General features: G+C 35.3%; 1 protein-coding gene across 1 annotated transcript in view; it reads right to left on the bottom strand.

The window, feature by feature from the left end:
* Window positions 1-24,452, bottom strand: part of SPAG16 (sperm associated antigen 16) — a 36,287-nt gene extending 11,835 nt beyond the window's left edge. The window contains exons 1-3 of the mRNA XM_081243281.1: window positions 24,295-24,452; window positions 9,929-9,975; window positions 8,676-8,771 (exon numbers count right to left, since the gene is read on the bottom strand). Of these exons, the coding sequence (XP_081099407.1) occupies window positions 8,676-8,771; window positions 9,929-9,975; window positions 24,295-24,421 (270 nt within the window). The 5' untranslated portion in view covers window positions 24,422-24,452. The remainder of the gene's footprint in view (window positions 1-8,675; window positions 8,772-9,928; window positions 9,976-24,294) is intronic.
* Window positions 24,453-27,004: the final 2,552 nt, after the last annotated feature.

Here is a 27,004-nt window from a genome sequence, read left to right as displayed (position 1 = left end):
TTTTTTCTTTTTTTTATTACTTTTTAAATTTATTTTATTGTCAATACTTATTTATTATTTTTAAAACTTTATTTTATTTTATTTTTTTCTTTCTGTCTTTCATTTATTCTTCCATTTCTTTTAAGCCATGTGGCTGACAGGGTCTCGGTGCTCCGGCCCGGTATCAGGCCTGTGCCTCTGAGGTGGGAGAGCCAAGTTCAGGACATTGATCCACCAGAGACCTTAGGCCCCATGTAATATCAAACAGCAGAAGCTCTCCCAGAGATCTCCATCTCAATGTTAAGACCCAGCTCCACTCAACGACCAGCAAGCTACAGTGCTGGACACCCTATGCCAAACAACTAGCAAGACAGGAACACAACACCACCCATTAGCAGAGAGGCTGTCTAAAATCATAATAAGGCCACAAACATCCCAAAACACACCAACAGATGTAGTCCTGCCCGCCAGAAAGACAAGATCCAGCCTCATCCACCAGAACACAGGCACTAGTCCCCTCCACCAGGAAGCCTATAAAACCCACTGAACCAACCTTAGCCATGGGGGGCAGACACCAAAAACAATGGGGACTATGAACCTGCAGCCTATGGAAAGGAGACCCCTAACACAGTAAGTTAAGCAAAATGAGAAGACACAGAAACACAGAGCAGATGAAGGAGCAAGGTAAAAATGCACCAGATGAAACAAATGAAGAGGACATAGGCAGTCTCCCTGAAAAAGAATTCAGAGTAATGATAGTAAAGGTGTTCCAAAATCTTGGAAATAGAATGAAGAAAATACAAAAAATGTTTCATAAGGACCTGGAAGAACTAAACAGCAAACAAACAATGATGAACAACACAATAAATGAAATTTAAAATTCTCAGGAAGGAATCAATAGCTGAATACTTGAGGCAGAAGAACAGATAAGTGACCTGGAAGATAAAATAGTGGAAATAACTACTGCAGAGCAGAATAAAGAAAAAACAATGAAAAGATTGAGGACAGTGTCAGAGGAATCTGCGACAACATTAAACTCACCAAGATTCAAATAATAGGGGTCCCAGAAGAAGAAGTGAAAAAGAAAGGGACTGAGAAAATATTTGAAGAAATTATAGTTGAAAACTTCCCTAAAATGGGAAAGGGAATAGTCAGTCAACTCCAGGAAGTGCAGAGAGTCCCATATAGGATAAAAACAAGGAAAAACATGCCAAGACACATATTAATCAAACTATCGAAACATAAATACAAAGAAAGAATATTAAAAGCAGCAAGGGTAAAACAACAAATATCATACAGGGGAATCCCCATAAGGTTAACAGCTGATATTTCAGCAGAAACTCTGCAAGGCAGAAGGGTGTGGCAGGACATATTTTAAGTGATGAAAGGGAAAAACTACAACCAAGATTACTCTACCCAGAAAGTATCTCATTCAGATTTGACAGGGAAATTAAAACCTTTACAGACAAGCAAAAGGTAAGAGAATTCAGCACTACCAAACCAGCTTTACAACAAATGCTAAAGGAACTTCTCTAGGCAGGAAACCCAAGAGAAGAAAAGATCTACAATAACAAACCCAAAACAATTAAGAAAATGGAAATAGGAGCATACATATTGATAACAACCTTAAATGTAAATGGATTAAATGCTCCAACCAAAAGACATAGACTGGCTGAATGGATATAAAAACAAGACCCGTATATATGCTGTCTACAAAATACACACTTCAGACCTAGGGACACATACAGACTGAAAGTGAGGGGATGGAAAAAGATATTCCATGCAAATGGAAAGCAAAAGAAAGCTGCAGTAGAGTAGCAATTCTCATATCAGACAAAATAGACTTTAAAATAAAGACTATTACAAGAGACAAAGAAGGACACTACATAATGATCAAGGGATCAAACCAAGAAGAAAATATAACAATTGTAAATATTTATGCACCCAACATAGGAGCACCTCAATACATAAAGCAAATGCTAACAGCCATAAAAGGGGAAATGGACATTAACACAGTCATAGTAGGGAACCCTAACACCCCACTTTCACCAGGGGACAGATCATCCAAAATGAAAATAAATAAGGAAACACAAGTTTAAATGACACATTAAACGAGAGAGACTTAATTGATATTTATAGGACATTCCATGCAAAAACAACAGAATACACTTTCTTCTCAAGTGCTCATGGAACATTCTCCAGGATAGATCATATCTTGGGTCACAAATCAAGCCTTTGTAAATTTAAGAAAATTGAAATCATATCAAGTATCTTTTCTGACCACATCGCTATGAGATTAGATATCAATTACAAGAAAAAATCTGGAAAAATATAAACACATGGAGGCTAAACAATATACTACTTAATAACCAAGAGATCACTGAAGAAATCAAAAAGGAAATAAAAAAATACCTAGAAACAAATGACAATGAAAACATGATGACCCAAAACCTATGGGATGCAGCAAAAGCAGTTCTAAGAGGGAAGTTTATAGCAATAAAATCCTACCTCAAGAAACAAGAAACATATCAAATAAACAACCTAACCTTACACCTAAAGCAATTAGAGAAAGAAGAACAAAAACACCCCAAAGTTAGCAGAGGGAAAGAAATCATAAGATCAGATCAGAAATAAATGAAATGAAGGAAACAGTAGCTAAGCTCAATAAAACTAAAAGCTGGTTCTTTGAAAAGATAAACAAAATTGATAAACCACTAGCCAGACTCATCAAGAAAAAAAGGGTGAAGACTCAAATCAACTGAGAGAGAAATGAAAAAGGAGAAATTACAGCTAACACTGCAGAAATAAAAAGAATCATGAGACATTACTACAAGCAACTATATGCCAATGAAATGGACAACCTGGAAGAGATGGACACATTCTTAGAAAAGCACAACCTCCCGAAACTGAACCAGGATGAAATAGAAAATATAAACAGACCTATCACAATCACTGCAATTGAGACTGTGTTTAAAAATCTTCCAACAAACAAAAGCCCAGGGCCATATAGCTTCACAATTGAATTCTATCAAACATTTAGAGAAGAGCTAACACCTATCCTTCTCAAACTCTTCCAAAATACAGCAGAGAGAGGAACACTCCCCATCTCATTCTAAAAGGCAACCATCAAAACCAGATACAAAAACCAGACAAAGATGTCACAAAGAAAGAAAACTACAGGCCAATTTCACTGAAGAACATAGATGCAAAACTCCTCAACAAAATACTAGCAAACAGAATCCAACAACACATTAAAAGGATCATACACCATGATCAAGTGGGGTTTAACCCAGGAATGCAAGGATTCTTTAATATACGCAAATCAATCAATGTGATATACCATATTAACAAATTGAAGGATAAAATCCATATGATCATCTCAATAGATGCAGAAAAAGCTTATGACAAAATTCAACACCCATTTATGATAAATAAAAAACCCAGAAAGTAGGCATAGAGGGAACTCACCTTAACATAATAAAGACCATATATAACAAACCCACAGCCAACATCGTTCTCAATGGTGAAAAACTGAAACCATTTCCACTAACATCAGGAACAAGACAAGGTTGCCCACTCTCACTACGATTATTCAACATAGTTTGGAAGGTTTTATCCACAGCAATCATAGAAGAAAAAGAAATAAAAGGAATCCAAATTGGAAAAGAAGAAGTAAAACTGTAACTATACATAATACTATACATAGAGACATGATACTATATATGATAGTATATATGGAGACATGCAGATGACATAATACTATACACAGAGAATCCTAAAGACTCTACCAGAAAACTACAAGAGCTAATCAATGAATTTGGTAAAGTAACAGCGTACAAAATTAATGCACAGAAATCTCCTGCATTCCTATACACTAATGATTAAAAATCTGAAAGAGAAATTAAGGAAACACTCCCATTTACCACTGCAACAAAAAGAATAAAATACCTAAGAATAAACCTACCTAAGGAGACAAAAGACCTGTATGCAGAAAACTATAAAACACTGATGACAGAAATTAAAGATGATACAAAGAGATGGAGACATATACCATGTTCTTGGATTGGAAGAATCAACATTGTGAAAATGACTATAGTACCCAAAGTAATCTACAGATTCAGTGCAATCGCTATCAAACTATCAATGGCATTTATCACAGAACTAGAGCAAAAAATTTCACAATTTGTATGGAAACACAAAAGACCCCGAAAGGCCAAAACAATCTTGAGAAAGAAAAACGGAGTTGGAGGAATCAGGTTCCCTGAATTCAGGCTGTACTACAAAGCTACACTAATCAAGACAGTATGGTACTTTCACAAAAACAGAAATATTGATCAATGGAGCAGGATAGAAAGCCCAGAGATAAACCTATGGACATATGGTCATCTTATTTTTGATAAAGGAGGAAAGAATATACAATGAAGAAAAGACAGCCTCTTCAATAAGTGGTGCTGGAAAAACTGGACAGCTAAAAGTAAAAGAATGAAATTACAACACTCCCTGGCACCATACACAAAAATAAACTCCAAATGGATTAAAGACTTAAATGTAATGCCAGAAATTATAAAACTCTTAGAGGAAAACATAGGCAGAACACTCTATGACATAAATGACAGCAAGATTCTTTTTGACCCACCTCCTAGAGAAATGGAAATAAAAACAAAAAATAAACAAATGGGACCTAATGAAACTTCAAAGCTTTTGCATAGCAAAGGAAACCATAAACAAGACGAAAAGACAACCCTCAGAATGGGAGAAAATATTTGCAAATGAAGTAACTGACAAAGGATTAATCTCCAATATTTACAAGCAGCTCAATATAAAAAAAACAAACAATCCAATCCAAAAATGGGCAGAAGGCCTAAATAGACATTTCTCCAAAGAAGATATACATATTGCCAACAAACACATGAAAGAATACTCAATATCACTTATCTTTAGAGAAATGCAAAGCAAAACTACAATGAGGTATCATCTCACACCAGTCAGAAGGGCCATCATCAAAAAATCTACAAACAATAAATGCTGGAGAGGGTGTGGAGAAAAGGGAACCCTCTTGCACTCTTGGTGGGAATGTAAATTGATACAGCCACTATGGAGAACAGTATGAAGTTTCCTTAAAAAACTAAAAATAGAATTACCATACGACCCAGAAATCCCACTACTGGGCATGTACCCTGAGAAAACCATAATTCAAAAAGAGTCATGTACCACAATGTTCATTGCAGCTCTATCTGCAATAGCCAGGACATGGAAGCAACCTAAGTGTCCACTGACAGATGAATGGATAAAGAAGATGTGTCACATATATACAATGGAACATTACTCAGCCATAAAAAGAAACGAAACTGAGTTATTTGTAGTGAGTGGATGGACGTAGAGTCTGTCATACAGGATGAAGTAAGTCAGAAAGAGAAAAACAAATAACATATTGTAACAAATATATATGGAATCTAAAAAAAAGAAAATGATTCTGAAGAACCTAGGGGCAGGACAGGAATAAAGACGGAGACGTAGAGAATGGACACAGGGAGGGGGTAGGGTAAACTGGGACAAAGTGAGAAAGTGGCATGGACTTATATATAGTACCAAATGTAAAATAGGTAGCTAGTGGGAAGCAGCTGCATAGCACAGGGAGATCAGCTCGGTGCTTTGTGACCACCTAGAGGGGTGGGATAGGGAGGATCGGAGGGAGACGCAAGAGGGAGGAGATATGGGGATATATGTATATGTATAGCTGATTCACTTTGTTATAAAGCAGAAACTAACACACCACTGCAAAGCATTATACTCCAATAAAGATGTTAAAAATAAATAAATAAATGAAAGGAATACAAACTTACTAATCCTGAGCTACTTTTTTCTTATAAGAACATAACTTTAATATGAAAATATTTGATAGTACTTCTTAATAAATATGTAGGAAAATATCTTAGAGTAAAATTCTTTGAGAACTACTGATTAATACGTTAAACAGTATGGTAGTTTTGTTCAGTTATCAATTCATCTTCTCCAGAAACACCTGACTATTTCAAAGAAATGCCTTACATTCTTAGAGGAGGAGGTGGAGAGAAGATGTCAGGAAATTTAACAGTTATATGATTTAGGTACTCTGCTACTGTTATCTTTAAAGATCAAACTTATAAGTTTATTAATATTATATTATTATGGCAATACATGGACCTTTAAGATTGCACCTCCAAAATTTGCAAAACAAAAAAAACACAAACCAAAACAGCTAAAGAATTACCTCCCAAAATGGCAATAATATGCTCACAGTGTAGAGGGGAAAACCCAGCTTGAATATAAGTAGACTTTTTTTCATAAAATTACATACAAGTATTTCTAAGGAATATGTGTGTGTATATGTGTCTGTGCCTGTATTCCTATTTATACTTACATTTATACTTAGAAAAAAGACTTCAGTTTCAAGAAACAATGGACAGTACAACCAAACCACACATTTGTCACAGATTAATAACATTTCCTACATTAATTTTTTCATTAATCACTTTAAATATGATAAAACTATATTTTATTTCAGAGTTCTGAAACATTGCACCTATCAAGGAAACATATTTTACAGCATAAAAAGTTTAAAATTTATGAAATAAAACATGCATCAATTCTCAGATTTTTCATATATATTATCAAGGTTTAAAGAAAATTATAAAAATTCATTTAAATGTCAACTCTTATATAAATAGTCCTTGTTAATTTTTTAACCAATAAAACTACTTACATTATTTCTAACTTTCAACTTTTCAATAATTTCAACTATATTCAACATTCCTAATGTAATGATGATCTTTTTTACTTGCAGTCTTTAATGAATTTTCTAAAAGTCCCTGTTCAATTGAGACTATTACTATCCTCTAACATAGAAGAAAATATATCTTGCTCATAAACAGATGTAATAAAATCATAACAAAAGGAAGTGGGTTTCATAAGTAATAAATATTCTTAAAACAGAAAGCCCATGGCACAACTCAAAGCTAGATTTGGAAGATAAAAATACTATAGAAACAAAAACCAAATTAGAAATACATAACTGAAATGCTTATTATAAAATGAATTCATATTTAATTTTAAAAGCTAAAGGGAAACTTTTGTGAATTTTCTGCATAGCACTGTTCCTCCAAAGAACTCAAAAAACAGATAAAAACTTAAATGAGAGTCAACAAGCTATAAATATGTCATAAATCTAGAAAGTTAACTCTCGCGAGCTTATGATAAAAGAAAGCTTCGAGAAACTGATGAGAGAAGAATTACTGATACTTGGTTCAGAAGATATGACTGCTACTATGTTGAATTTATTCACCAATTGCCCTTCTTGGATTTATCTTTGGATTTACAAGCACCTTCTAGCATGATACCACATACAAAGATGCAATTACAGTTTGGTCATAATTTTTTCATTCAATGATTCATTTATCCACTCATTTATTTAACTGCTATTCATTTAGTGCCTACTATGTGCCAAGCATTGTGTTAGGCATATCTATGTTACCAAGAACCAATATAAATGAGTGGTACATAAAGTATTTTTTTAATCCTCTTTACTTAATGATGTAAAACAAGAAGGAAGATGATGAGTAATACATGTAATGCAACTGATACGTTTATTCACTGCTCATCATTCAAAATGCTATGTTTTAAAACCTTCCTATAAATTACTGCATTGAGATATCCAACAGACTAATAAAGTCTGCATGGTAGACTTCACTTTACGTCTACGTAGAAGGAACTATATCCATAGGATATATTAGAGAATAGAGTTTACTATGAGCTAAAGTCCTCCACTTAGAATATAATCAATTCTGAATTCAAAAAATCCTCGTCTTCAGCATTTTTCAATTTTGAATGGACAGATATTTTGGAAAGGAGTAACTAGATTTCTGAACCAAGGAAATCTGCAAAATATGGAAAGACTGACAAAGGGCAGAATATGGAGTGAAGTCTATCACATACTATTTTGCACTGAGGAAGCCAAATCTGCACCTAAATAAGAGTATAATAATTTCCTTCATATTTCACAGTAAAGGTTTCATTTTTGAAGAAAAGCAACCTTTTTAAGTAGTATTGGTATGACTTCAGTGTTAATTAGTATTGGCAGCACTTTAAAAATATTTTTGCTATCATCATTATTGTCAATTTTTAATTGAGCTTGCAATTTTACAGGAATGCCATCATTCCATGTACTGTTAATTGGTGGTATTATAATCAGAAAGCATCCCCACCATATTTTCTAGTGAAATTAGTTAATTAGCCTCACAAGAAAAAAGCATAATATATTAAGCATTTCCTGTGATGTAAATACTTCCATGAAAAACAAAAAACACAGATGCTTACAAAACAGACTGTAGAATATGCATACAATACCAAGTTCTGTACAAGTACTGAAAATCCTTGTTTAAACTCCATTGAGATTAAAGAGAGTTCTGAGAGAAAGTGTCATCTGTTGCAAAGTCATGCAAAAGTGAACACCATGTGGAAAATGATGATCCAAGGCAAGGTAAATATGACTACTTACTAAAAGTGAAGGATAGATGATAAACAAATAGAAGCGAAAAAGACGTCAAGTGATAGAGCTGCATCTAGTAAGTGAAGTACTTATAGTTTAAATGACTTTTAAAACTTCGTATAGAAAGTATCACTGTTAAACTATAGGCTACGGCTGTGTTCAAAATTCTCACCAAAATTTGAGTATCTGTAGCCTGTTCTTGGACCATCTGAACTGCTTTTGCCAGATCTTCTTCACCTTCTGGAATGCTATAATTGTCATCTGGTATCTAAATCACAGAGAAAGAGAATGATAGGAAGAGTTAGCAGGAATACAAAAATACCTTATTTCATTTCAGAAATAAATTTTCCTCACAAAACAAAGGACAAAGAAATACACTTTATGTAAGACACCATGTCATTCTGAGATCTATGAAACATAAACTAACAAGTAGGCAGCCCTCTGACTTCCTTATAAACATCACTCAATGTTACTACTGATGAACTTGAGGTTAGCTTACGGGCAACTGCTTTTACCTATACTGACAAATGTAGTCTAACAACTCTGCTGAAAAAAAAAGAATGTTAGGCCATCTAAATGTCACCATTCTCTCCGCATCCCAGATTTTCTCCACTATTACTTTTCATAACTACTAGCAACTGCAAATATCTAATAAATTATGTCTAATATTAAAAAGCAAAACAAAACTCATTGCCTGAACGTTAAGTTCTTGGAAGAATGCAACTGACTCTAGTTATGACATTAATGAGAGTGAACACTTACTGCATGCTTCTTATGTGCTGATCACAGCTTTAAGCCTGTTACATTTATTAACTCATTTCATGTGGTATGTATTAATATTATCTCCATTTTACCAGTAGTAATACAAAGCCTATCTTCTGTGTTTGTCCTGTCTCTTGTTTGCCTAGGCCACAAATGCCAGGCTTGCTTCCACAGTTTCATTCACAGCTTCTGTCATCTTGGAATGACTCTGCCTTCCAAGTCTCAGATGTAATGATAGGTTCCCTTGGAACAATGAATTAAAGGACAGGTTTGAGACAGTAACTATATTAGACTAAAGTATTGCTAAGTTGAAGGGAACCATAGGATCTGAGCTCCAGCTAGGTAGTAGGAATCTGGGCAACCTAGACTGGATGATTGGGAACACCTGTTGGACAGAGACGACAGACTATAGTGTGGATCCACAAGACAGGTGATGAGAAGCTGACTCTGAAGGACAATTAACAAGAAAATCAAAAGATCCAGATGTGTTAACCAATCTAAATTTTTAAATAGAATTTTCAAACCTCACTCTTAACCAGCTGATTAGCTAAATTCAGTTGAAAAAGTAGCATCACTTAAGAAAAAAATTTTTAAGAAAAAATAAAATGAATATTTCACAGGAATGACTGTAATGAATTCATAGAATACGTAAAATGAAATTACCTCTTCATATTCATAACCATCTTCAGATGCTTCAGTTATGGTGACCTCTAAATGTACTGTTAAGTTTGAATCTCAAAATAATGGAATAACATTATTATATTTAAAAATTGAGATAACCTTAAAATACAGTATTATATCCAAGAATCTCACCAAGTTAGTAAATACATGTAAATTAAGCTGTTTTTTAAAATTTCTCTTCCTCATACAGCCTACAATTATAGATGTTTTAAGACAAAATATCTTAATTGTTATTTTAAATGATTATTCAAACAACCCAAACTCATGAAAAACTTTTTTAATATATTTACTATCTAATGATTTCCAGTTTGATTCTAAGAAGGCTTACAAAAATGTACATGGTATCATAACATAAATTAGAAAGAGATAAGAAAAATGATGGACAGGAAAACTATGACAGTAAATTTTCAAACACATCTCAAACCACAGTGAATTTTCCGGAGTTTCTTAGTCATTCACAATGCAGTGTGACTTCTTTATTTGGTTTAAAGTATTGTGAATGAAAAAAACAAAGCACAGTAAGATTTAAATATAAGTAAAATATAGATTTCAATGTTTTCATCAATAAAAGATACTTACATCTCCACTCTCTTTCTTACATATCTCAATTTTAAAATTAAATTATCTTCTCAGAAAAAGCAGCCTAATGTTTAAGCAAATATAAACTACTTAATAATCATAACTCAGCAGTTCATAAATTATCAAGATATATCAGTATTAAAATATCAGTGGAAATGATTCTAATAAAAATTCTAATAGCATTGCTCTAAGACCTTCAAAAATTACAAGTTAGTCTAATTACAAATGAAAACTTCAAGACAACATTTAATTTTAAAAGAAATCAAAATACATGCCAGTAATGCTATTTTGTTGATTGGTCAGTAGGTTTACATTTTTTTTCAAATGCACAGACTTTATTAGGCCAAGTTTAAAAGGTATAAAATTAAACACTTTAGTGCACAGCAATGGTTATGAAAATCAAAGATTAGATTATCCTAGTTTTCATTTTGCTGCTGGTTATAAGAAATTTTTCTGTCATCCCATCCTGCAAGAGTAACCTGACAGTGTGTATAACAAATTATTTTGCTTGTAATAAGAACTGATAACACACACATAGTATTTAACAGGAGCCAGGCACTGTCCTAAGGGTTTTACATGTATTAACTCATTTCATCCTCATCCTACCAATGAGGCTGGACTATTATTATCTCTGTTAGACAGATCAGGACTCAAATGCACAGTTACACAATCAGGACATAACAGAGTTGGGAATCAGCCCCAGAAGCTTAGGTTCCACTATACTATACTACCTCTCTTGTTAACACAAATTAACATATGTAAATCATTTAGAATGGTGCCTGGCTTATAATAAATATTATACAAGTGTTTGTTGTTATCTTCCCTGTTCTGGAAAGAGATGAGTACCTGTGGAGAAGTCTCCTAAGTCTCCCATGATCTAGTGTTAAGATGAATGGATACATAAAAGACATTCTGAATCTTCCTCCTTTTCTAGATTTATATTTTTCTGACACATGTTCACTTAATGATATAAAATTTCCTTAGGTTCAGCTACAGGAAGTTCAGCCTCTTTTTTATGGAAAAATATGTCCCCTTCTGAGAAACAACTATTAGAAGTTGATTTTGTAGGCAGTCACTGGCCTGTAAGTCTCCAGAAAAGTAATGCTATCCTTCATCCCTTCTTATACCATAATAAATTTCACAAAGAAGTTAACATTCTAAAATGATCTGGATAGAGTTTATAATTGTAAATAAACCAACTGCTTATTTATTGTGAGGAAGAAACATCAAAGCAAAGCTTCTTGAACATGGCTCTATAGAGGAAAAAGTGATTTGTCCTCAAAGCTTTGGAAATATAAAACAATACTTGTATACTGCTACCAAAAAAAAAATATTCTAGGGAACGGATTATAATCACTAATAATATATTCTGTTTCCCTTAATCAAAAAAGAGTAAAAGAAAAATAACTACCATTTTATAAAGCTTAAAGAGTATTGTCACATGGATCATAACCATATGTACTCTTAAAACCCTGTGAGATTGAATGGCACAGATACAGTAATCTCTAAATTGAAAAAAATAAAGGAAACTAAGTCAGGAAGATGAATAGATTTGGCCAAAATCAAAGATATGAGTGACAAAGACAAGTTTCTTAAATATAAATGCCATGAATTTTCAACTACACAGTGCTGTTTCTAGTGACACAATAGCAATGTGCAATTTTTACCAATATCCTCAATAATGAATTCTCATCTATTTGTTTTCCAAACTCTCGTGTCATATTACAAACAGATAAATCAAATCCTTTAAACAGCTCAATCTGAAGACCCTAAAGGAAGGAGAAATACAAAAGAGCTACAGGGCTATTGACCCAAAGATTCAATAAACCAAGGGCAAGAGATTAACCAAACAAAAGACCAGGAAGAGTACAAATACCCAAAACAGGAACCAGGATCCTCCTTAATTGATACTGTTAGTACCCACAATATGATGTGAACAGAAAATCTTCCTTTTCAGAAGCAACTTAGTTGAAATGTGATGTTGCAGCATTACTAAAGAAGGAGATGTACTTTCGCATGTATCTGTCTAGCTGCCTAGCCGGCTCGCAACACATGGACAAATGCACAAACAAATCCCAAAACAATTCTGTGGCAGTTTACAGACATGCATACAGCTACAGGGAGATAAAAATAAATGAATATGGAAATTAGCGGAGAAAGGGAAACAGTAGAAGTAAGGTACAGTACAGGCCATAAGGTCTCATGAGCTTTGTTATATGTCACAGGTTTGACTCTAAGCTTCCCAGCAGTCAGGGTAAAAAGGGAAATGTAATCAGATACCAATTCAGTATCCATCCAATGAAAACAGATGAGTTTCTCAGCAGGTGTACAGCAATCTCTGATTCTGAAGCCTGAGAGAAATCACGCTCTTAGGTTTTCATAAAGAGGACACTCTACAGATATTGATCTCCTTGGCCCTTGGGACAGCCAGAAAGACAGAAAGACAGAGTGAAGCAGGATCTGATGGAGCATCGTGTGTGAAAAAGGTTGGAAGGCACTGCTTTAGAAGCAATATTGGTAGGGTAGAAATGCACAGTTCGTCAAGAATTGCCTGAAAAATAAAACCTTTAATTTTGATTCTACTTTTACTGGGCAACTTTCTCATCTGTAATTTAATCTCTTAGGTGATCCTATTCTCCAGGAAATGTTCATACAATTAAGCTGGTCACAATTTTCATACAAAGTTATTTTTCCACTGCAGAATAATAAACTGGCATTCTGGCTTAATATCAGTTTCTTCTTGCCAAGCTGACTCTGAGCCCCTACAAAACTCCCTTCCCATTACCTGCCTAGTTTTCCTTCAAAAAGCATCATTGAACTCCAGTTCCAAAATTCATTTTTTTCTACTCTGACTATTCCACTCAGGTATGGTCCTACATTTCTAGAGCTTGAGCTTGACTTGACACTTAATTTTGTGCCTGGTTTTCTAGTCTGATCTTGCCCAGGGTACTATCTGTGGCCCTCTTTTCTCCCTGGCCTGTACCCACAGTCCACAGCACCGCCCCCTTCCAGGCCAGGTACTATATCCTATAGTCATGGCCTGGTCTCAGACTAAGGGTCATTCTCCACATCTCCACTTGCTGAGTTTGCATACTATGAATTAGTTCCCTGGTACTTCATCACCACCAGTGCACTAGTGGTTTCTACACGAACAGAATCTGCACCAGATCCTGACCCTGCAGATCTTGTCAGAAAACAGGCCAATATACACCCACAATGAAACTGCCAGGAAGCCCTAAATCCACCAAGTACTACAGAAGATACAACTGCAAGAAGCTTCAGAGAAGCATTTCAGCTGGCCTAATGGAGCAGTTTGATGTGACAGCTGGTATGATGGGGTCACAAACAAGGTTGTGCAAATGGACCACAGCCAGAAGGAAGTGAACAATTTTCAGATGAGAGCAGCATACAAAGTTCCTCACACACTGGTCTCCTCCACTACTGCATCTGTAGGTAGTGATCACTGCCAGTAGCACCAGCTTTATAAAGAACTGGAGTGAAACATAAAGCTAATTATATTTTACATGATTTCCCAAAGCTAATATAGACAGAAATTGCTTTGTAATCTTTGATATCACTGCAGAATCAATGTACACAAAGGCAATCTAAAGTCTAGCCTGGATCCTCCATGATCAACATTTTACTCACTAAATTGAAATAAAAGAAATGTATTGTAAATACCAAACATTATAGTCATGTTCCCTTTCTTAGGAAAGCCAGTTTAGATACAGTAAGTTAACTGAAAATAGACCAAAGATGGCAAATAACTGGCACACTTGCTGTCATAATCCCCTTTGCAGTTTGCTTCCTTCAGTCTTTCCTACCAAGTCTTAATACCACATACCACAGAACCACTACCAATTCAATAGAATTGGCAAATGTGGAAATTTATTGGCCACTCCTGCCTAAGACAGCTGTTGCCCATCTTCTGCCTCAGAACCTGGAAAATAATTTTCTTTCAACGTATAAGACTGATGGTTCTCATAGTGGATGGTGGTGTAAGTTTTTCCAACTTCTAAACCAGGAGACCCAAAGATATGGGGTCTATATATTATACTTCTATCTGAAAACATAAAGGCTAGAGGTTAAGATATTTGTCTACAGCCTTGCTGCTCCAATTATAGTCCTTAGATCAGCCACACCAGCAGCACCTGGGAGCCTGTTAATGATGCAGAATCTCAACCCCTGAAACCCGCACTTACTGAATTAGAATCTTCATTTCAAGATCCATATCTTGGATTCATATACACAGTAACATCTGCCTAGTCTAGAAGACACAGAACAAAATATAATTTTTTCTCTCCAAATAATCTATGACTTTTGTGTATGTAAAATTCAGCACTCCAGGTTTAGTAACATGCCTCTACATTCTACATTCAAATTGTCTGTCCTTTTTATTTGAATATATGTAGGATGCAATTAAGCACCCATGAGCAAATCCAGTTTTCCAATGATAATAAGAAATACACTACTTGAGAACATATGATTATTAAGGATTTTAATAACATCTTCTTACTTAATATGATAAATATTCTAGAGAAGTAACATCTTAGAGGAAAAAAAATAACTAAGTGTTAAAAGCAATAAATAACAAAATAACTTTTAAAAATAACAAAAGTTCTGCTTTAATTAAACAAAGTTATCAGGAAACATTACCACTGCAGTGAGATACTGGCTAAGGATATTACTTAAGATGAAAAGCATGCATCTTAGATGGGGTATTGGTTTAGTGTGACCACCATATTTCAGGGTCTGGAATCCTTAATTTGCATTTTTGAAACAGTTGACTTTGGGACTGCATCCAGAGTTGGTTAGCCTCAAAGGACTGGCTTAAACTCAGTCAACCCTCACAAACTGCTGTTGGGGCCAAAGGAGACCTGTTCAGGGGTCAGCAAATGTATGTCCATGATCTAAGTCAAATTCTTAGCATTAAAATGTCTAGAAAGTTAAAATAATAATCAAAAGCCAGTTAGGGGAGCAGAGAATCAGCACAAAGGGAGGTAGGTATCAAAAACAATACTACTTTGGGGGCTCTACTTCCCTGGAGTCCATGCATTTCATTACTCTTCCTTGAATAAGGTCTTTCTTTAGACAAGTAGCAAAAAAATCAATTAAGCATTAGCTTTCTTAATACAATTCATTCCAGCCTGCATCTCTCAGCTGGAATAGGCACTCTTAAATGTCTGCAGCCACACATTAAAAGGCAACCCCTGATCACTACTATGAGTGAAAACCTCTCTCAAGTTGTATTGATTTTTAATAGAGCATTCATTCACGAAAGACGACCAATCTTCTTTACAATTACTAGAGATACCTACTTGCCCATTTACAGATCACATAGTTAAAATCTAGCCTTATATTTTACAAAGCTGCAAATATCTTTCTAAAAAAGAGTTCACTAGAGGATTCATATATTCCATGATTAGATTTCTTAAAGTTCTGGATATAGCTAAGTAAGATAAGAACTATGTCGTGTAAGTGTGCATCTCGCCCTATACAAGTTTAAAAATTAAAAGCAGTGATATCATGGAGTGCTTCAGAAGAGATACAGGTGGCACCACTATAGCTAGGAGGTTACAAGGGAGGGGTGTTTCAAGGGTAATAATTCTATTTCCTGGACACATTCTCTAAACTGTCATAAAGAATGTGAGGTTTCTCTTAATGAAGCCACTCACCCTCATGGTGGATCCTGGATATGTTTCTGGTTCGGACCACACTAACCTTTACATGTTCTTTATGTCTGAATGTTTAAGAGCAAAGAAACGGGTGATTTCCTGGAGAATTTGAGTCAAGCCCTTTCATAAGCCTTGCTCAATATTAACAGCTCATTGTCTAGTGTTCTGGGAGCATCTATTCAGTCATAAATAAGGGAAGTCCAGGACCAAATGGATTAGAAATGATTAAGTATATGTGCAAAGTACAGATCAGATTTCTGATTCATTAGTGCATATTATAATTTTTATTTATCCACTGCAATAGCTCAATTAAATTACCTGAAAACTAAAGACTTTAAACCCAAGAAAGTCTCACTTCAGCAACTATCATAATCACCTTGAGAAACAATGTCAAATAAAACTACACAGTCAACTCGTAATAATGCATGTTAAGAGAGCTCAGGATACAGGGATAATTGTCATTCAAAAGTAATCCTCAAACTTCATTTAACTAAGAGTTAAAGGCTCTCACATGACTAAATCTCTTACCTGAAGACTGAATGTAGGAAAACTGATTGGTTAAATGCTTAGTAACTACTGACTACCCTGTGGTTGAAACCAAAAATAGTCAACAAAATACAAAAGGAGGAAAAGCAGAGTGACTAGATAATTCACAAAGAGGATAATAAAATCCTCAAAGAAGGGTGGGATCAAAATGGCAGAGTAAGAAGAACTTGAGCTCACCTCCTCCCATGGACACACCAAAACTACAACTACATATAAAGCAACTCTCTCTGAGAACGCCCTGAAGACTAGTAAGATGGGTAGGAGGGGTAGAGGTGTGATCTGGTCACCCACATCCCCAGTGTGGCGACCCACAAGCAAGAGGGGATATCATAACCATGGAAGCCCTTGCTAAAGAGCAAGGGGTTCAAGTCCCACATTGGTAACCCCAGGCCAGGGGACCTACATGAGAAATATGAGCCCCCATAAGGTCTGACTTTGAAAACCAGTGGGGCTTACATACCGTAGAGCTAGAGAGCTCTTACAAGAAACAAAAACTCTACCCTTAAAGGGCTCATGCACAAACTCACTCACTCTGAGTCCCAGCACATAGACAGAAGACTGAATAATGCCTGGCTTCTAGCTGACCTACCAAAGCCACCCCAGCATGTCTCTGGCCTGTGCCCACTTCACCTCTAGCTTCCCTGACAAGGCAGCCCTCACTGAGCATGGCCCAGGACCCTCCCTCTTTCCCAGCCCATGCCATTTCAGTTCCAGCCAGCCTACCAAAGCGAACCAGCACATGCAATCTATAGAGGGAATGCTCCTACACAAGGCCATGATGTCAATACTAGGGAAAATGACTGTTTTGCCTAATTCATAGAAACAAACACAGAAAGTAAAACAAAATGAGGATGCAGATAAATATGTTCCATATGAAAGAACTTGATAAAACCTCAGAAAAAAAAACAACTAATGAAATGGAGATAAATAATTTGCCTGATAAAGACTTCAAAGTAATGGTCATAAAAATGCTCACCGAATTCAAAAGAATGGATGAACACAGTGAGAACTTCAATAAAGAGTTAGAAAATATAAGAAAGACCCAACCAGAGCTGAAGAATAAAATAACTGAAATGAAAAATACACTATAGGGAATAACAACAGGTTGGATGATACAGAAGAATACATAAGCAATCTGGAAAACAGAATAGTGGAAATTACCCAATCTAAACAGCAAAAATAAACGAAGAACTAAAAAATGAGGATAATTTAAGGAACCTCTAAAACAACATCAAGCATGCTAATATTCATATTATAGGGGCCCCAGAAGGAAAAAAGCAAGAAGGATGGGTCAAAAAACCTATTTGAAGAAATAATAACTGAAAACTTCCCTAACTTGGAAATGGAAACATATCTAAGTCCAGGAAGCACAAAGAATCCCAAATAAGATAAACCCAGAGACAGCCACACCAAGACACACTATAACTAAGATGGAAAAATTTAAAGATAAAGAGAGAATTTTAAAGGCAGCAAGAAAAAAACAACTAGTCACATACAAGGAAGCCCCTATAAGACTATAGGCTAATTTTTTCAGCAGAAACTTTGCAGGCCAGAAGAGAGTGGCATGATGTGTTAAAAGAAAAAACTTACAACCAAGAATACTCTAGCTGGCAAGGTTATCATTCAGAATTGGAAGAGAGATAAAGAATTTCCCAGACAAGCAAAAACTAAGAGTTCACCACTACTAAACCAGTTTTACAAGAAATGTTAAAGGGGCTTCTTTAAGTGGAATAAAAGGCCATAACTAGAAATAAGAAAATATACAAAAGAAAAAATTTCACTGGTAAAAGCAAATATATAGTAAAGCCAGTGGATCAGACATTTAAAAAGTTAGTATGAAGGTTAAAGACAAAAGTCATAAAGTCAACTATAACTACAATAAGCAGTTAAGGAATACACAAAGTAAAAAGATGTAAACTATGTCATCGAAAACATAAAACATTGGGGGGGGGAGTATAAATGTAGTGCTTTTACAATGCATTCAAACTTAAGCAACTTTCAAGTATACTGCTGTATAGCTGTCACCTACAAGAGACTCACTTCAGATCTAAAGACACATACAGACTGAAAGTGAGGGGATAGAAAAAGATATTCCATGCAAAAAGAAAAAAAAAGAAAGAAAGCTGGCTTAGCAACACTCATATCAGACAAAATAGACTTTAAAATAAAGACTGTAACAGAAGACACAAAAGGGCATCATATAATTCTAAAGATGTCAATCCAAGAAGAGGATATAACATTCATAAATATTTATGCACCCAATAAAGGAGCACCTAAATATATAAAGCAAATAATAACAGACATAAAGGGATAAATTGACAGTAGTAAAATAATAGTAGGGAACTTTAGCACACCACTAACATCACTGGATAGATCATCCTGATAGAAAAACCAATAAAGAAACATTGACCTTAAATGGCACATTAGGCCAGATAAACTTTATACAAATATACAGTACATTCCACCCATAACCTGCAGAATACACATTATCTTCAAGCACTCTTGGAACATTCTCAATGAAAGATCATGTACGGCCACAAAGCCAGTCTCAATAAATTTAAGAATACTAAAATCATAGAAAGCATCTTTTCCAACCGCAACAGTATGCAACTAGATACCAATAACAAAAAGAAAACTGGAAAAAAACTCAAAAACACATGGAGGCTAAACAACACACTACTAATCAACCAATGGGCCAATGAAGAAATCAAAGAGGAAATTAAAATATACCTTGAGACAAATGAAAATAGAAATACAATCTTCCAAAATCAATGGGCTGTAGCAAAAGCAATTCTAAGAGGGAAGTTTCCACTGATACAGGCCTCCCTCAAGAAACTAGAAAAATCTCAAATAAACAACCTAAATTATACCTAAAGGACTAGAAAAAGAAGAACAAACAAAGCCTAAAATTAGTAGAAAGAAGTAAATGAGAAAGATCAGAACAGAAATAAATGAAATAGAGACTAAAAAAAACAATAGAAAAGATCACTGAAACAAAGAGCTGTTTCTTTGAAAAGGTAAACAAGATTGATAAAACTTCAGCCTGACTATTCAAGAAAAAAAGAGAGTGCCCAAATAAATAAAATCAGAAATGAAAGCATAGTTACAACCAATACCACAGAAATACAATCAAAATAGACTACTACAATTATATACCAACAAACTAGATAACCTGGAAGAAATATACAAATCTCTAGAAACATATAATCTTCTGTGACTGAATAAGGAAGAAATAGGTAATCTGAACAGACTGATTATTAATAACAAAAATTGAATCAGCAATCAAAAAACTCCCAGCAAACAAAAGTACAGGACCAGACAGCTTCGCATGGTGATTTACCAAACATTTATACAAAAGTTAATACCAATTCCAAAAAATTGAAGAAGGAACACATCCAAACTCATTCTATGAGGCCAGGGATATCATGATACCAAAACCAGACAAAGACACTACAAAAAATGAAAGTACAGGCCAATATCCCTGATTAACATAGATGCAAAAATCCTTAACAAAATATTAGCAAACCAAATTCAACAATACATTTAAAGGGATCATATATCATAATCAACTGGAACTTATTCCAGGAATGTAAGGATGGTTCAATATCCATAAATCAATCAATGTGATACACCACATTAACAAAAAATAAAAATCACATCATGATCTCAATAGATGCAGAAAAAGCATTTGACAAATTTCAATATAAACCTATGATAAAAACTCTCAACAAAGTGAGTATAGAGGGAATACACCTCAGCACAATAAAGGCCATAGATCACAAACACACAGCTAACACCAAGCTCAATGGTGAAAAGCTTGAGGCTTTTCCTCTAAGATTAGAAACAAGATAAGGATTCCCAATCTCACCACTTTTATTCAACATATTACTGGAAGTTCTAGCCACAGCAATCAAACAAGAAAAAGAAAAGACATACAAATCAGAAAGGAAGAAAACTGTCACTATTTACAGATGACATGATACTATTTATAGAAAACTCCAAAGACTCCACCAAAAATTTTCAGAAATTATAAATGAATTCAATAAAGTTTCAGGATACAAAATTAGTATACAGAAATCTGTTGTCTTTCTCTACACTAATAACAAACTATCAAAAAGCAATATAAAGAAAACAATCTCATTTACAATTGCATCAAAAAGAGTAAAATAGCTATGAATAAATTTCACCAAGGAGATGAAACACCTATACTCTGAAAATGGTAAGATATTGATGAAGGAAATTGAAGCAACACAAATGAATGAAAAAACATACTGTGCTCATAGACAGGAAGAAAAAATATTGTTAAAATATCCATACTACTCAAAGCAATCTACAGATTCAATGAAACCCTATCAAAATACCAATGGCATTTTTCACAGAACTGGAACAAATAATCCTAAAATTTGTATGGAAACACAAAATACCCTGAATATCAAAGCAATCTTAAGAAATAAAAAAAAGCTGGAGTTATCACACTCCCTGACTTCAAACAATGCTACAAAGCTATAGTAAGCAAAACTGTAAGGTACTAGCACAGAAACAGATACATAGATCAATGGAACAAAACAGATGGCCCAAAAATAAACTCTTATTTATATGGTCAAGTAATCTACAAGGAAGTGAGAATATACAATGGAGAAAAGACAGCCACTTTAATAAATGGTGCTGGGAAAACTAGACAGTCACAAGCAAAAGAATGAAACAGGACCATTTTCTTTTACCATATACAAAAATAAAATCAAAATGGATTAAAGAATTAAATATAAGACATTAACCATAAAACTTCTGGAAGAAAACATAGGCAGTATGCTCTTTGATTTTTTTGGATCTGTTGCCTCAGGCAAAAGAAACAAAAGCAAAAATAAATGAGACTACACCAAACTAGAAAGCTTTCACATAACAAAACAAACCAACAAAATGAAAAGGGAAAGAGCAATCTATTGAATGGGAAAAGATATTTACAAATGATATACCTGATAAGGGGTTAATATCCAAAATATATAAAGAACTCACACAATTCAACATCAAAAAAGTCAACAATCCAATTAAAAGTGGGCAGATGACTTGAATAGACATTTTTCCAAGGAATATATATAGTTGGCCAACAGACACATGAAAAGGTTCTCAACATCTTTAATCATCAGGGAAATGCAAATCAAAACCACAGTGAGATATCACCTCACACCTGTCAGCATAGCTATTATCAAAAGCCAAGAAATAACAAGTGTTGGTGAGGATGTAAAGAAAAGGGAACCCTCCTGCACTGTTGGTGGGAATGTAAATTGGTGCAGCCACTACGGAAAACAGTACAGAAGTTCCTCAAAAAATTTAAGAGAACTACAATATGATCCAGCAATTCCACTTCTGGGTACTTATCCAAAGAAAACAAAACATTAATTTGAAAAGATATATGCACTGTATGTTTACTGCAGCATTATTTAAAATAGTCAACATATGGAAGTAATCTAAGTGTCCATCAACAGATGAGTGGAGAAAGAAAATGTGGTACAGATATATACAATAGAATATTACTCAGCCATAAAAAAACCAAAAAAATGAAATCTTGCCATTTGCAACAACATGAATGACCTTGACGGTATCATGCTAAGTAAAATAGTCAAACACTGTATGATTTCACTTATATGTGGAATCTAAAAGAAAACAAACAAGCTCAGGAGTAGTTTCATAGATATAGAGAAAAAATTAATGGATGTCAGAGAAGAGGGAGATGGGGGCTGCATGAAAGAGATGAAAGGAATTAAGAGGTACAATCTCCCACTTATAAAATAAATATATCATGGTGTTGTAACATACAGCATAGGGACCATAATCAATAATAATGCAATAACTTTGTATGGTGACTTACAGTAACTAGTCTTATACTGGTGATCATTTCATAATGTATAAAAATGTTGAATCACTATGTTGTACCCCTGAAACTAATATAATATTGTAAGTCAGTTATACTTCAATTTTAAAAATCCTGAAAAGTTATAGTTGCTTATATTTGTAAATGTGATTACTTGGAGAAGTCTTTGCAAGATAGGTTTTTTGCAAACTGCTATATGTTGGCAGCTGTAATTTGGTGATCTCCCTGCAAATTAAGTAAACCAGGTTTTCATTAGTGAAAGTTGTGCTGTATTGCAGTCTCACCACTTATTTCACAAAGATGTTTGCAAAAAAAGTTACCTATGTTTGTCTCATGTTAACAATTAAACTATTGTGATAGAAATCATTTTAATGCTGACAGATATAAGATGCCTGGTTATCACTAGTATGGACATTGGATAACTTTATACTTTGATGTAGATCAGCACTGAAAGAGTCGTTGAATTGTTTTTGAATTTAAAAAGGAAGATTACTGGAAAAGACAGCTTGTTAAGAGCTAGGAAAACAGAGTATAAAACCTCACTTAACACACTAGAGCACCCACATATTTCATTCAAATTTATTTCAAACTATTTGAACATATTCCTGTAAAAATCATGTTTGCACTGAATGAAATACTATATATTTTCTTTGAGCTTTTCAACCAAGTTCTTCAAAGCTCCCGGTAGCAGGGATGTATACTGGGCCTGAGTCAGGACAGGTTAGTCAGTTTAAAAGCCTACAAAATGAATCATTGCTGGATCTCTGGAATCTTAAATTAAATCCGGGGGGATTATATTTGGACAAAAAAATAAGGTAGATTTTGCAGTTTCCTTGATACCTTTAAGAATAAATCAGATTACCCATCTCTCTCCTATCTGCCTGAAGAATGGAGTAGTTATCTTTTTCTCATGAACCTTCCCCCTCTCCTCAGTACCATTAATTTAGAGGAGGGGAGCTCAAAAGCTTTACACAAGAAATAGTGAACCTAATTACCCACATATGGCTATTCAATTTTTCTGGTTATTTCCAATGATAATCGCTCATCACTGTCTGATCTTGTTTCTTCCTAACATCTCTGAGCCTTGTCAGGTCACGAGGTTACCACTTAGTTGCTGGGGGGGGTGGTATTTTTACCATTAAGTAGCCCAAATTGAAACTACCCAGTTAAGTAGATGCTACCAAAACAAATCACTTAAGCATTGGACAATTGGACCATCTACAGGATCCGGCTGGATATTCTGAGCTTCCTCCTTCCTCTCCTTAAAGCCTAGAGGTAGCGGTCTTTTCCTTAACCTCCTGATGTTGCCTACGGATTTATTTTCACGGCATTCTGAAGGTTTGGGGGCTTAAGAAAACCCCTGAGCTAAGGGGGGGGGGGGTTGGATTAATTTGTTGTGCTACTTTAAAATAAAATTGCAAAGTTTACTGAGTGGTGACTACTAACTTTTTCCAACAGGAACACATCAGCTTACAACTACTACAAGGCGAAAAATTACAGTGGGTAGGTATCAGGGTGTCGCGGTGGCGTTTAAACCACCTAGAGGTCCAATAGGCGTCTCTACCGGCTGGGTGACCGCAAGCTTCACAGGGCACCCAGAGCGGGAAGCCCGCGCCCTCGCCCCCAACACCCGTTACCGCGGCCAGCGTTTGGGTGCCGCGCCTACTCGGGAAGGATACGCTCCAGGTAGTAGGCGCCCTCGGCGGCCACCGTCTCCGCGGTGTCCCCGGCAGCCGTCGAGCCCATGCCCAACGCTTCTTCCAGAACCCTCAGGGCCGAGGAGGGCATCCCTTTCTGAGAAGCCATCTGAAGCCCTCCGGGTGCCTGCACCCGGTCACCACACCGCTTCCCTAAGGGCAACCGCGAAGACGCTTCAGTACGAACACACGCAGCTCTCGCGAGAGCCTGGCATCCTTCACCCCTCCCACCGCGCGGGCTCCGGGCCCGGAAGGGCTGCCCCGAGCCCTAAATGGGGGTGTCCTTCTTGCTTCCTACGTTACTGGGGCAACCTCGTTGCCTAGTTACCCTGAGCCTTCGGGATGCAGTTCCTGGACTGGGCGAGATAAAATGAAGCAGTGGACTTGGTTTGCACACCTTTTCTTACCGAGGTGGCTTGGTTTTCTTCAGTTTTGACCCTAGCATTGGTTTTTCACTTTGTTTTCTTCTCTAAATTGTCTTTCTGTTGGTTCTTACGTGCCAATCATCAGTCCCCAGATTTTTAGGTATGTGTAGAGTCCTAGTTGTCCCCAGGGAAAACTAATGGAAAAGAGGAATATCCTCAGTACCTGGAGAAAAAAAAAGTCCTAGAAATCATAATTGAGAGATTGGCCCAGGGGAACTACCAATAAAGAACTAGGATGGTCACCCTAGTCAATTCCATTCTCGTACTCATTCAAAGTATTTATCTGGACGTCTGTTTTCTCTTTGGTTTTATATTCTGGGACTTGGACTTGGACCTTAGTTGTAACGTTGATTCTTACCAAAGTAAAGCCATTTCCATAAGAATTTTGAGGTACAAATTGTCCTAACATAATGTATAATAAATGATATTTGCCCAATCATGTGCAGTCCTTTTGCTATGGCAGAATCTTCCTCGGGTTCATATTGTGTATGTATCAGAACCATCTACAGGGCCCTTTTATTTACGGATTCTTTTTCATCCTATATTCTAATGAAAATTGGTTGCCAAACAGCACCTCATTATAAAAATTCCCATTTATTACCAAAAAAAGCATAGTGGCAACTTCTAATGAGGTGATTAAGAGCTTCAATGTTGGAACCAGAGAGGCTGCATTCAGAGCCTGGCTCCACCATTACTAGCTATGAAACCTTGGGCAAACCACTTAATGCCTCCACTTAAGGCCCCAGTTTCCTCATTTTTAAAATGGGGATATTATTACCTACCTCAAAGTATTGTTGCAAGAGGTAAAACAACATAAAGAGTTGAGAACTCACCAGTCACATGGTAGACACTAAGAAATAGCTGTTATTTGTACTTAATTGTTTGGTTTGGTTTGGGAATTTTTTTTTTTTAGCATACTCAAGCATCACAATTAGATGTAATAGAGAATTCATCCCTAGTAGTATTTATTCTTTTAATAACTTACTTCTTGTCATTGACTTCTCATATCAAACATATCCTGAGTGCTCATTAAGATGCAAGGAAGAATTATAAGGGGCTAAAAATCCATGGAACTCTGAAATTGGCGAATCCACTGCTTTTCTCGAAAGCCTGCTCTTCCTTCCAAAGGGAGGAATTTCCTCATCCCTCAAGGTTGTTTCCTGTAAGCACAAGCCTAAGATATGACCTGGGTGGGGAGTGTCAGGGCCTTGCACACTCAGCAAGACATGTAGAAACATGAGAGAACCATAGAGGAGGGTATCTCTGAACAATTAACGTATACTTTGATTTTTTTGTCTGTTATAACAGCTCTTCTCTTAATTTTTAGAGGTAGTATGTCATGTTCTACAGATAGGTTTGAATCCTGGCACTTCTGTATGACCTTAAGTAACTTAAGCTCTGCGAGCCTTAGTTTCCTCTTCTCTAAAACAGAGACTTTAATATCCACCTTACTAAAATATAGATTAAATGAAATAAAATATGTAAGACGCACTGAAGATCATGAAGAAGCAAAGCCTCTACCTACAAAAGTGAATCTTGCTCATTCAGAAATTTGAGCTTTTTTTTTTAAAGAAAAGTGTGATAGACATCTAAATTTCCATTCCTCATAGAGCTTTTTAAAATGGTTACATTGGATATAGGGCTTAAAAATCACTATTAAATGCAAATAAAGTTACCCCCCCAAAAAATGTCCAGTATATTAAATATTTTCAATAAATGTCAATAAAATTTACTTAAATTATTGAGAGAATATGCCAGTCTCAAATTGGATATTATATTTATAAGGAACTTATATATATAGAAAAATTTTTAAGACAAAACTTAAATATTTTTAGAAATGTCCAGAATTCAAAAATGGAGACATTAAGAAAACAGATAAATTATGACCAGTATCCACTATTTAAGGCAGAGAAGAAGTGGAAAAGATTCTTGTCAGAAGAGCTAAAAAAAAAAAAATCTTATAACTTAAAGAAGTATCATTAATCCACTCCTCAAAAAAATGTTTTTTTAATTCTGTAAGTCTCATTTTTAAGTGTTACAAATAACCAAAGTTTTAACTCAGAACTACCAGTTTGATTACATCCATTTCATGACATTCAAATTTAGATGTCACCAAGATGTTTTTGGCTTCCCTACAATTTAAACACATTTCACAGGACCAGAGCAGCAGTGCATTTAAAAATTCAAATTAGTAGTGTCTTTAATATCTTACTTTGTAAACCTTTAGATTTCTACAATGGATGAGTAATATTTTTTAAAGCAATTAA

The sequence above is a fragment of the Mesoplodon bidens genome (genome assembly GCF_964165515.1).
Source record: "Mesoplodon bidens genome assembly, chromosome: 8".
Taxonomy (NCBI): domain Eukaryota; kingdom Metazoa; phylum Chordata; class Mammalia; order Artiodactyla; family Ziphiidae; genus Mesoplodon; species Mesoplodon bidens.
This window is presented reverse-complemented; position numbering and strand designations above follow the sequence as displayed.